This window comes from Zonotrichia albicollis, chromosome 20 (genome assembly GCF_047830755.1).
Source record: "Zonotrichia albicollis isolate bZonAlb1 chromosome 20, bZonAlb1.hap1, whole genome shotgun sequence".
NCBI classification, from domain to species: domain Eukaryota; kingdom Metazoa; phylum Chordata; class Aves; order Passeriformes; family Passerellidae; genus Zonotrichia; species Zonotrichia albicollis.
The window spans coordinates 10,275,999-10,288,892 of NC_133838.1; the positions used below are offsets into that span (position 1 = coordinate 10,275,999).

Consider the following 12,894-nt stretch of genomic DNA (forward strand, 5'->3'; position numbering starts at 1 on the left):
GAATCCCAGAATTTGGTTGGAAAAGGCTTTTGAGGTCATCAAGTCCAACCTGTGACCCAAAACTCAGGTGCCACCTCCAAAGAGACACCTGGGGATCTTCTGGGGAGTTTTTGGGTCTAGAAGAATCTGAACAGCACACAAATTATTTATCTCCCCCACATTTTACCTGCCATGGAGTCTTGAATGAAGAACTTATTCTGATCCATGGAAATGGAGCCCTGTGGCTCTCCTGGAGTGTGACCCTGGACACTTTCCTGGAGCAGAGGGAAAGGCAGGACAGGCTGGGGACAGTGGCTGAAAGGCAGAGAGGGACCTGGGGGTGCTGAGGGACAGCAGCTGGACATGAGCCAGGTGTGCCCATGGTGGATCAGGGATGGACCAGCAGGAGCAGAAGAGGGATTGTCCCCTGTCCTGGGCACTGCTGAGGGACACCCTGAGTGTCCAGCTCTGGCCTCGTCCATCTGGGACATGGAGGGGCTGAAGAGTGTCCAGGGAAAGGAACAGAGCTGGGAAACTCCTGATGGAGCTGAGGGGGCTCAGCCTGGAGAAAAGGGGGCTCAGGAGGGACCTCATGGCTCTGCACAGCTCCTGAGAGGAGGGGACAGCCCCAGGTTTGGCTCTGCTCCCAGGGGACAGGGACAGGAGCAGAGGGAACGGCCTCAGGCTGGGCCAGGGCAGTTTGGGGTGGGAGTTCAGTGAAAATTTCTGCATGGAAATAAATGGTGGTCAGGCCTTGGCAGGGGCTGCCCAGAGAGGTTTGGAGCCCCCAGGGAAAGCCTGGATTTGGCACTCAGAGCTCTGGGCTGGGTGACAGGGTGGGCATCGGGCACAGCCTGGGCTCTGTGGCCTTGGGGGGCTTTTCCAGCCTCAGGAACTCTGGGGTGGGCAGTGCCAGACCCCAGAATAGCATAGCATAGCATAGCATAGCATAGCATAGAATAGAATAGAATACAAGGCAATGCAATGCAATGCAATGCAATGCAATGCAATGCAATACAATGTAATACAATACAATGCAATACTGACCAGCTGTGCTTTGTCCCCTGGAGGTGGCACTCAGAGCTCTGGGCTGGGTGACAAGGTGGGCATCGGGCACAGCCTGGGCTCTGTGGCCTTGGGGGGCTTTTCCAGCCTCAGGAAATCTGAGTGGGCAGTGCCAGACCCCACAATGCAATACAATGCAATGCAATGCAATACAATGCAATACAATGCAATGCAATGCAATGCGATACAATACGATGCAATGCAATGCGATGCAATGCAATACAATACAATGCAACGCAATGCAATACAATACAATGCAATACCATGCAATGCAATGCAATGCAATGCAATACAATACAATGCAATGCAATGCAATGCAATACAATACAATGCAATGCTATGCAATGCAATACAATACCATGCAATGCAATACAATGCAATGCAATACAATACAATGCAATGCAATGCAATGCAATACAATACAATGCAATGCTATGCAATGCAATACAATACCATGCAATGCAATACAATGCAATGCAATACAATGCAATACAATACAATACAATACAATACAATGCAATACAATACAATGCAATGCAATGCAATGCAATACAATACCATGCAATACAATGCAATACAATACAATACAATGCAATACAATACAATGCAATGCTATGCAATGCAATACAATACCATGCAATACAATGCAATACAATACAATACAATGCAATACAATACAATGCAATGCTATGCAATGCAATACAATACCATGCAATACAATACAATACAATGCAATGCAATACAATACCATGCAATGCAATACAATGCAATGTAACACAATACAATACGATACAATGCAATACAATGCAATGCAATGCAATGCAATGCAATACAATACAATACAATACAATACAATACAATACAATGCAATGCAACGCAATGCAATACAATACATTGCAATACAATACAATGCAATGCAATGCAATGCAATACAATACCATGCAATGCAATACATGCAATGCACTACAATACAATACAATGCAATAGTGACCAGCTGTGCTTTGTCCCCTGTCCCAGCCGATGTCCGGCCCAGCGGGAGACCCGTGGGCACCGCGCGGGAGCCGCCGCTCGCCAAGGCCTCAGGTGAGGCTCAGGGGGCTCCTCCCCATGGGCACAGCCCTGATACCCCTCAAATCCCCCTCCTGAATGCCCTCCTCTGTGTGAAAAATGCCAATCGCTTGGTTTTAAAATTTTAAAAATTTAATGGTAATAAAATGGTTATAAAAATAGTAATATAATTTGAGTAATAATGAATTGGACAATTTGGATTAGGACAATATGAGACAATAGAGACAAAGAGGTACAGACGTCCGGGTACCCAAAAAAGGACACAAAGGATTAACCCTTAAAAGCAACAGCCTGTTGCATATTCATACACCTCATGCATGATGCATAAATTCCATTGAAACACAGGATTCTGTCTGGTCAGTGCCAGCTTCTTCCTCTAAATCCTAACAGCACCTTAGAGGCGGGAAGAGGTTTGTTTCTTCTGATAAGAGGAATAAATTCTTTCTCTGAAAGATTCAGATGTCCTGTGGCTGCTATCTCAGTGCAAGTCCTTTCTTTAAATAAGTATCCAACATAGCATCATTTCTATTTTACCATTTTTTATAACCTAAAACTATATTTACCACACTACTTGAGAGAATTAATACAGCATCACTTTCTAACACAACACATATAATATTCACTTTAATATTTGCGAAAAGCCAATCATAAAATGCATGCATTTTTCACACTGAAACTGCCACATGCCCCATCCTATTCCCTGGAGAACAAACAGGATCCTTACAGGAGCTGAACATTAACATCCATATTCCTCCCCACAGCATTCCAGCCCTTCCTTTACATTCATCCTTTTTTATTTTAAGTTTTCCTAATAAGTTTATTTGAACTTTTCCTAATAAATTATTTTGGGGGCTGGTTTGTTTTTTAAACTATCCTTGTGTTTTTGGTCACAACAGCCAAGTTAAAGTTACTGGTTTTGGCTTTGTCCCTCATAGTGATGGCTCAGAGCGGGTGGGATTTAAGGTATTTAAAACAAAAAATATTTTTAAAATATTAAATATTTAAAACAATCTAATTATTATCAGTGAATTCAAAGACAGAAATCCTGCTCTGTTGTGTTTTTTCCCTGAAAAAATGGAAACGCTGCTGGGTTGGTTTTTTTTCACATCTCCCACTGCTGTAATTCCAGTGCCTGCGGACGTGTTTGCAAGGAATTCCCTGTGGAAAGGCTCCTACGAGTACATGGGGAAGAAGCAGCCAGCCATGCTCTCTGTCACCAGCTTCGACCCTGCCACCAGCAAGGTCAACGCCACCTTGATCGACCACAGCGGGGTGGAGCTCCAGGTGTCAGGTGAGGGACACACAGTGTGACCTTTGGGAGGGGTGGCATTGGCACTGCCAGGGCCATTCCCTGTGTGGGAAATTCAGCGCATCCCTCTGGATATCCAGAGTTGCCAGGACCCCATTGAGGGGCTCAGAGACCCTGGCACACAGCCCAGAACACCTGGGGATTTGATTATGACCCCTGGAGCAAGTTACCAGCTTTGTGTGAGGACCTGAAAGTCACAGAGGTTTGAATGGTGTAATAATAAAATTATCAGAGCGTGGAAATGTAGATTTTAGGATTTTTGGTATGGGGGTTATGGGACAAGATGGAGGAACTTGGGCATGTCCAGCCTTTCTCCTTCTTCTTCTTGTTCTCCATTTTCTGCAGTGCTGTTGGCACTTTGGGATTGGTTTAGAGTAGAAGTGCACTGTCTAACACAGGTGACGGGTATTGGGAATTAAATGTAAATATGTTATACGTAGTTTGTAGTATAAAAGGACAACACAGAGTGCCTGTGACTGCCCTGCTGAGCAGATCTCGGATGGGCAGAAAGAAAATTTTATAGATAAGAATTAATAAACAACCTCAAGACCAAAAAGTGAAGAGTCCAGACTCGTTCTTCAGTTGCACGGGCTGAAGCAGAGACATCCTGCACATCTGGGGGCAGCAATTAACAACCAAAACCCAAGAGCACTGCTGGGATGTTGTGATAAAAGCCAATTCTGGATTGGATAGGTCATATTTTATGGGATTATCAGAGGTTATATTATATATAATACTATAAAATATAACTATATATATAATAGGTTATATTTTATAGTATTATCAGTACTGTGTCAAATCTTAATGGTGGACAATACATTCATGCTTAATTTATGGGTCAGTACAAGGTATTTTGCATATTTGTCAAACTTCTGTATTTTTAGTTAGTTTACGTATTTTTTCCACTGATTCTCATGAGACAGCTCTTATTGTTTATACTGGTGCAATTATTTTTCACTCTAGGAATAGCTTTTTGTGTTAATGAATCTTTCATACCAAGATTGTTTTCTCATGGGAACTTGCAGCTATTAATTCAGGCCTGATTTTATGAGGCCTTTCTTTTATAATTTCTCTTCCTGTCTGCAACACTGGGGCACCTCTAGGGCTGTGTCCAGCTCTGGTCACTCATGGCCAGAGAGACACTGAGGGGCTGGAGAGTGTCCAGAGAAGGGAATGGAGCTGGAAAAGGGTTTGGAGAATTCCTGATGGGGCTCAGGGGGCTCCCCACAAGCCCCTGACAGGAGAGGGGTCAGGCTTTGCTCCCAGGATGAAACAGCCTCAATCTGTGCCAGGTTGGATTTTAGGGAATATTTCTCCATGGAAACTCCTTGAAGCTGCCCAGGGATGTTTGGAGTGCCCATCTCTGGAGATGTCCAAAGTAGGACTTGGAGATTTGGGCAAAAAAACGTGAAATTATGTGAGCTGGACTTTGATGATCCTTGGGGGTCCCTTCCAGCTCCTGATTCCATGAGTGCTCCATGTCCCTGCCCTCCTGAATATTAATTAAATATTGAGTTGAGTCCTTTCCCAGGAAGAAAATATCTTCAATATCCTGGGCTGTGTTTCCCACTGCATCCCACCGCCAGGGCTGGTGTCCACTCAGACCCTGACGTGGTTTCTCTGCTCTCCCACTCAATTATTTCAAACCACAGCTGACAAAATCCCTTTTTTTTTTTTTTTTCAGGGATTTACAAGAAGGAAGATGTGCACCTGCTGCTCCAGGTGTACCAGATCATGGGGCCACTGGAGATCTTTGCCAACAAGTTCAGGAATGACAAATGGGCCCTGGATGGGCACGTGAGTGAACAAAACCCACCCTCCCTTGGCTGTCCCAGCCTGGATTTCCCTTCCCTGGAGCTGAGGGATGATTCCCAGAGCTGGGAGGGGACATGTGGCACTTTTCCAGCAGGTGACAGCTCCTCCTGCAGCTGGGGGTTGGTTTGATTGTCCGGGGGTTTGGAATCCATCATCTCCCAGATGATGCTGGAGGAAAAACCAACGGGATTTGTTCCCTGTGGGTGTTTTACATCTGCTCAACATCTTGCTGGAAAAGCTGATTTTCCCTGCTCCTCACCCTTTACCTGTGTCTGGGAGTTTCCCAAACCCTTTAGGGATCCAAAGGAGCTTGGAAAAAATGTGGATCCAACTGACCCATGGCCACTTTTCTCCCTCTCCCTCTGGAATCAGCAATGTCCTCTCCAGTTTATCACAAGCAAAATTTTTTTAGCTTCCCTTCCTTTGAGAATGGAGAATTTTCAGCTGTTGGGTGGTGAAACTCCTTTAAAAATGCCAGGATTTTCTGGGGAATTGCATCAAATTAATGCACTTGGAAGGGGCTGGGATGAGCTGGGTGTTAAATCCAGGGAAAAATTGGATAAACCCATTGATTTCCACTCTCCACAGGTCTCGTCGGAGTCCTCGAGTGGCACCTTCGTGTACCAGGGCTTTGTGCGTGGCAAAGGCTTCGGGCAGTTTGGCCTCCAGAGACTTGGTAAAATTCCTTGGATTTGCACTTTTCCCCTCGATTCCAGCAGCAGATTTTGCTCTGGTTGGGGTTTCCAGGCTGGGAATGTTTCTCCAACCCCTGGCTTGAATTTTCCGCGCTTTCCGAGTTCGGCTGAACTTGGTGGGAGGTTTGTGGGAGACAAAACAAACAGCATAAAAACATCACAAGGATAACATTTATAATTTGGGAATAAAATGAGGGATAACCAGGCTGCTGTCCAAAGCAGGGAGAGTTTGGAAGCACAAACAATACCTGGATGTTTTTTTTTACCAAATTCCCAGATCCCTGCCAAGCCCAAATCCTGTTCTCACCACAGCAAGTGTCTCCATCAGAAATCACAGAGACTCTTGGGAGCTTAAACCCCCCAAAGTTTAAGCTCCTAAATACCACTTGAAGCATGGTTTGAGCTCTTTAATCCCTCAGGATTGCTGGAATCTCATCACCTTTATGGATGCTCGTTTTTGCAGCATTTCAGAGTCTCCTCAAAGCCCAACTTCATGCATCCAAGTTGGACTTTTTTGGCAAAATAAATCAATTTATATCTCTCTTTAATTGCAGATGTAAATAAATGATGAGCCCTAATAGGCTGGAGCTCCATCCTCGCACATCCATTTTTAAATTCCATTTCCCAGCACCACTTCACTCATTTTGCTGCTGGTGCCACCTGTACTTTGAGCCAAGGCCTTTTCCCCCAGCCAGGGGTTTGGAAATGTGGGAAATGTGAAAGGAAAAGGAAGGAAATGTGTTCATTTCTGCTGTGTTGCAGACATCAGCATGATGGAAAATGATCCTGAATCCATAGGCCACCACTTTGCATCCAACAGCAGCTCCGTGGCAGCCGCCATCCTTGTGCCTTTCATCGCCCTGATTATTGCAGGGTTTGTGCTTTATCTCTACAAACACAGGTGGGTTTGGGGCAAGAATCCCAAAAGGTGAAAGAAATTTAGGGATTTGAGGGGAATATCAGTGAGCTGGGCTTAAAATCCGCCTTTCAGGGCTGGTTTAATTCAGGAGGTGGGACAAAAATAGGGTTTGGGAGGTTATTGCAGGGTTTGTGCTTTATCTCTGCAAACACGGGTTTGGGGAAAGAATTCCAAAAGGTGAAAGAAATTCAGGGATTTGAGAGAAATATCAGTGAGCTGGGCTTAAAAATCTCTCCCTTTAGAGCTGGTTTAATTCAGGAGGTGGGACAAAAACAGAAGGTTTGAGAGATTATTGCAGGGTTTGTGCTTTATCTCTGCAAACACAGATTTGGGGAAAGAATTCCAAAAGGTGAAAGAAATTTAGGGATTTGAGGGGAATATCAGTGAGCTGGGCTTAAAATCCGCCTTTCAGGGCTGGTTTAATTCAGGAGGTGGGACAGAAACAGAGGGTTCGGGAAATTAGGGGAATAATCCCAAAAGGTGAAAGCAATTTGGGGATTTGAGAGAAATATCAGTGAGCTGGGCTTAAAATCCCCCCTTTAGAGCTGGTTTAATTCAGGAGGTGGGAAAATAAAGCATTTATTTGGATTTGGGAGAGGAGAGCAATGAGGGTTTTTCTGGCCATTAATGGGGTTTGTGGCCACATTTAGGAGGATAAAAAGCAAATTCCCCCCCTCCCCATGGCTTTGAATGTGGTGTAAATTCAGTTTTGTCCTGATCAATGCTGCAAACCCCCAGATGGATTTTCCTGCCCCATCCCCACAGGTTTCCCCTGTCAGTGCCCTCCCTCAGGGCTGTCACCTTGATTTCTTAACATTTTCTAAGCCTTCTGAGTTTACATTCTTGTAACACACTTTCTCACACACTTTCTGTAAATAACTCATTGTTTTGCATTCTTTTATGGAGGAGGAGAAATCTGCTGGACTGTTGGTTTGTCCGGTATTACAGCGACTTTAGACGGTCACTGTGGTGAGAGAAGGACGAGAATTTTGTTCTTTGTTCAGAAGGCTTGATTTATTGATATAAGATATATAATACATTATAACTATACTCAAAAGAAGAAAAAGAGAAGTTGCAGAGAGCAGCTATGCTAAGAATAGAATAGAAAGAATGAATAACAAAGTTCTTTGCCCAGAGAATCTGTCCCTGAGCTGCTCCTGTGATTGGCCTTTAATGGTACACAAAGAAGATGAGCCAATCACAGGGACACCTGCTACATTTCACAACAGCTGATAACAATTGTTTACATTCTTCTTCTGGGGCCCTTTGCTTCCCAGAAGAAGGAGAAATCCCAAAGAAAGGATTTCTATGAAGAAATGTCTGTGACAGTCCGGTGTCATCGGAGAGGTGGCACTGTCACCCTCCAACCCAGTGTCACTTTTGGAAATCTGTAAATTTTAGAGTCAGAAGACAAATTTCCCTTTTTTCACCATGAAAGCAGCGCCGTGTGTGCACCGTGTGTCCCGTGCTGTGTAGTGACATCACCCGTGTGGGTTTTGTCCCCGATGCCACAGGAGGAGACCCAAAGTCCCGTTCAACGGCTACGCCGGCCACGAGAACACCAACGTGAGGGGCACCTTTGAGAACCCCATGTACGACAGGAACCTGCAGCCCTCGGACATCATGGCAGGCGAGGCCGAGTTCACAGTGAGCACGGTGTGCACGGCCGTATAGCGCCGTCCCCACGCGGTGAGTGGGACACGGCCACCCCGCGGGCCCTGGGGGCTCTGGGGGCTCTGGGGTCCTGGGATGAGGTGGAAGGGTTTGGGATCATGGGGTGTGTGGAGTTGGAAGGGTTCTCTTCGGATCATGGAATGTGTGGGGATCATTGAGTGCAGGGAGTTGGAAGGGTTCTCATGGGATCATGGAGTGCAGGGAGTTGGAAGGGTTTGGGATCATGGAGTGCAGGGAGTTGGAAGAGTTTTGGATCATGGAATATGTAGGGGCTTGGAAGGGTTCTCATGGGATCATGAAGTGCAGGGAGTTGGAAGGTTCTCATGGGATCATGGAATGTGTGGGGAGCTGGAAAGGTTTGGGGTCATGAAGTGCAGGAAGTTAGAAGGGTTTGGGATCATGGATTGCATGGAGTTGGAAGGGTTTTCATGGGATCATGGATTGCAGGGAGTTGGAAGAGGTTTGGATCATGGAATATGTAGGGGGTTGGAAGGGTTCTCATGGGATCATGAAGTGCAGGGAGTTGGAAAAGTTTTGGATCATGGAATATGTAGGGGGTTGGAAGGTTCTCATGGGATCATGGAATGTGTGGGGAGTTGGAAGGGTTCCCATGGGAACCTGTGATCCCATGGGATCATAGAATAAGGGGAGTTGGAAGGGTTTGGGATCATGGAATGTGTGGGGATCACGGAGTGCAGGGAGTTGGAAGGGTTTTCATGGGATCATGGAATGTGTGGGGAGTTGGAAGGGTTTCCATGGGATTATGGAACGTGAGGAGTTGGAAGGGTTCCCATGGGATCATAGAATGAGGGGAGTTGGAAGGGTTTGGGATCATGGAATGTGTGGGGAGCTGGAAAGGTTTGGGGTCATGAAGTGCAGGAAGTTAGAAGGGTTTGGGATCATGGATTGCATGGAGTTGGGAGGGTTTTCATGGGATCATGGATTGCATGGAGTTGGAAGGGTTTTCATGGGATTGTGGATTGTGGGGAGTTGAAGTGTTTGGGAACATGGGGTGTGTGGAGTTGGAAGGGTTCTCTTCGGATCATGGAATGTGTGGGGATCATGGCGTGCAGGGAGTTGGAAGGGTTTGGGATCATGGAATATGTAGGGGGTTGGAAGGGTTCTCATGGGATCATGAAGTACAGGGAGTTGGAAGGTTCTCATGGGATCATGGAATATGTGGAGTTGGAAGGGTTTCTATAGGATTGTGGAATGAAGGGAGTTGGAAGGGTTTGAGATCATGGAATGTGGGGAGTTGGAAGGGTTTGGGATCATGGAATGTGTGGGGTTGGGAGGGCTCCCATGGGATCATGGAATGCAGGCAGTATTCCATCTGGAATACTCCAGTTTTAGGACACCAAAGCCCCTTCCCCAGAATTCCCATGTGCCATCACCCACCCCCCTTGCTTCCCCAGACCCCCGTGGCCGGTGTCCAGCGTGGATGACGTTCCCACCTCACCATCCATCCATCCATCCCCTGCCCACCTCCCTGCTCCCGCCCCGCCGAGGCCGCTGCACCTCCCTGGAATTCCCGAGGGGCTGCTGGATCCACCTCCACCCTCCATCCTGCTGGATCTCCAAGCCAAAGGTTCTGCTCCGGCCCCGCTCCCAGACCTGGGGAAGGCCTGCTGGTGGGAAGGCTTTCCCCGGCTTCCCAAACTTTGGGAAGAGCTTGGGCCACAAAGAGGTTGTGCACAAGGTGCTGGATTCTGTGGAAAACACCTGGATGGGACAGGATGAGGATTTGTGTGTCTGGGTTATTTTTTTTTTTTTTTGTTGGATTTTCTACCCCAGGGCTTGAGCAGAGGAAAGGTTTTCAAATGGGAGCTTTCCAAACCTTGGGAAGCTTTTCCCCTCTTCCCTGTGTTTGGTTTTCCTTTGGGCATTCCCTGCTGGATTTACAGAAAACACCTGGATGGGACAAGATGAGGATTTGGGGTTTCTGTATTTGGGTTTCTGGGTCATTTCTTGGTTAGATATTTTTACCCCAGGGCTTGAGCAGAGGAAAGGTTTTCAAATGCAAAACTTGGGAAGCTTTTCCCCTCTTCCCAGTGTTTCATTTTCCTTTGGGCATTCCTGGCTGAATTTATGGACAACACCTGGATGGGACAGGATGAGCATGTGGGGTTTCTGCATTTGGGTCTCTGGGTTATTTCTTTATTGGATTTTCTACCCCAGGAAGAGTTTTCCAAATGGGACCTTCCCAAAAGTTTCCCTTTTCCCTGTGTTTGATTTTCCTTTGGACATTCCTGGCTGGGATTTTCCTGCTCCATGTTCCCCCTGATCTGAGCTGGGCCCAAATCCCTGATCAGGAATTCACTGCCAGGCGATTCCTGAAGGGACAGGAATATCCAAAGGGACAAAAATCCTCTCTGAAAAGAGCTCCACACTAATTCCCCCAAAAGCTGCCCAAATCCTTTGCCCTTTCCAGACTGATCCTCCAAAGGGCAATGCCAGAGGAGTTTTAATTCCCATCCTGAGCTGCTCCTTTTCTTTTCCACGGGCACTGAGGTTTCCTGGGATTTTGTGGGAGCAGGGAAGGCTCTGGATCCTTGTGATCCAAAGTTTGCTTGGAGCCATTTTTTTTTAGGATCAGGGGAGGCAGAAGTGCCATTCCCAGCTCACTGAGTCCAGGAGGCTTCAAGGAAAATCAGGATGAACCCTTTGGAATGGGGGTTTCCATCCATGCTCCAGTTCCAGCATGGATCTTCTCCTCCCTGAAGCTTTGCCTGGGATAATCTGGGATATTTTATTTTGTTTTCCTTGATTTTAGGGGTGTAAACACATCAATATTTTATTTTTGTTACTCCTGGCTCTCCCGCAGGGAGCAGAATCCCCAGCCTGCCAAAAAATGCCACCTGTCCTCCCAAAAATGTCATTTCTCCTAAAAGTCCCACCAAGGTGCTCTGATTTCTCCCTGGGAATTGGGAGCTGGATCCTGAGCCCTGGGAAATGTTCCCACATGGATTTGGGGAGGATCCCAGGATGAAATTTTCATGGATTGGGATGGTGTCAATCCCATTGGGACTCCAAGGGAATATTCAATATTCCCCTCTTCCCTTGTCCCCCTTCCATCCTCCCAGGGCTGGAACAAGGCTGGGATAATCCCTTGGAATCCTTGGATCCCACCCTGCCTCCAGCTGGGCTCTCCTGGCCCATCCCTGATCTTTTCCAAGCTCAATTATCCCTAAAAACCCCAGAGCCCAACCCAAATCCGTGCTCTGCCACATCCCAATCCCAATTCCGGGCCCCAAAATTCCAACAATCGCTGGAAGCAGAGCTTGGATCCATCGAGGTTCTTGTCCAAATCCCAGGGAATCCTCCCACTCCTGGCTCCCACTCATTCCATGGAAAATCCAGGAGAAATTCATATCAGGAGTGCAAAATAAATCCAAAATATTTAAAACCACCCAGGCAGGGAGAAGGGGGAGCTCGACTTTAATGGAATTTGCTGCTTTGGATCCGTGAATTCCCTTTTCCTGCTGTTGCCCAGGGAGCCAAGGAAGTGGGAAAAGGGGTTGATCCCATTTTTTTGCAAGCTGGCTGAGATCTGCTCCATGCCATTCTCCATCCTTGTGCCCAGAGGACTTGCATATGGTAAAAAAAAAAAAAAAAATATGGGAAAAAGGGAAAAAAATGAAAATAAAAGGGAAAAAAAATGAAGAAAAAAGGAAAAAAATGAAGAAAAAAAAAAGGGAAAAAATCAGAAAAATGATAAAAAACTACAAAAAAAGCTCAAATCCCTCTTTTGTACAGAGATATATTTTTATTAATTAAAAGTTTGTACAGCTAAAAAATAAATTAAAAAAAAACAAAATGTAATTTTTTTTTTTCATTATCGTAGGGAAAAAAGAACAAAAAAAGTAGTGGAAAAAAAAAATCAGCTTTTTTTTGTAAATGTAATAAAGTGTATAAATGGTTTCCATAAAAATGTACATATGGAATCTCTCCATGCCCCTGGCTTGTCTGCAGAATTCCCAGTTAATTTATCTGTCTCTGTATATGAGGCTTTTCCGTGTGTTCCCGGCGTTCCCTGCGGAATTTCAAAGCTATTTTCGATTTTGGACTTCCAAATAATAAAAGATCTCGATTTTTGCATTGCTTTTTCTTATAGCCCCCTGGTGCTTTTTTCTTTCCTTTTCTTTCTTTTGGGGTTTTTTGGGGTTTTTTTTTTTGGGTGGGGGTTTTTTGTTTGGTTGGTTTTTTGGTTTTTTTGGGGGGGTTTTTTTGTGGTTTTTTGGGTTTTTTTGGGGTTTTTTTTGGGGTTTTTTTGGTTTTTTTTTGTTTGGGTTTTTTTTTGTTTTGTTTTGTTTTGGTTTTTTTTTTTTTTTTGGTTTTTTTTTTTTTTTTTTTTTTGTTTTTTTGTTTTT

The 12,894-nt window shown here is 45.5% G+C and overlaps 1 protein-coding gene across 2 annotated transcripts in view; it reads left to right on the top strand.

The window, feature by feature from the left end:
* The window catches only part of CSMD2 (CUB and Sushi multiple domains 2), a 326,447-nt gene extending 313,810 nt beyond the window's left edge, over positions 1–12,637 (top strand). For both annotated transcript variants that reach the window (XM_074555673.1, XM_074555674.1), the window contains 7 exons: positions 2,062–2,127; positions 3,242–3,403; positions 5,106–5,218; positions 5,825–5,912; positions 6,694–6,832; positions 8,365–8,539; positions 9,940–12,637. In XM_074555673.1, coding sequence (XP_074411774.1) covers positions 2,062–2,127; positions 3,242–3,403; positions 5,106–5,218; positions 5,825–5,912; positions 6,694–6,832; positions 8,365–8,524 — 728 coding nt within the window. In that variant the 3' untranslated portion in view covers positions 8,525–8,539; positions 9,940–12,637. The remainder of the gene's footprint in view (positions 1–2,061; positions 2,128–3,241; positions 3,404–5,105; positions 5,219–5,824; positions 5,913–6,693; positions 6,833–8,364; positions 8,540–9,939) is intronic.
* Positions 12,638–12,894: the final 257 nt, after the last annotated feature.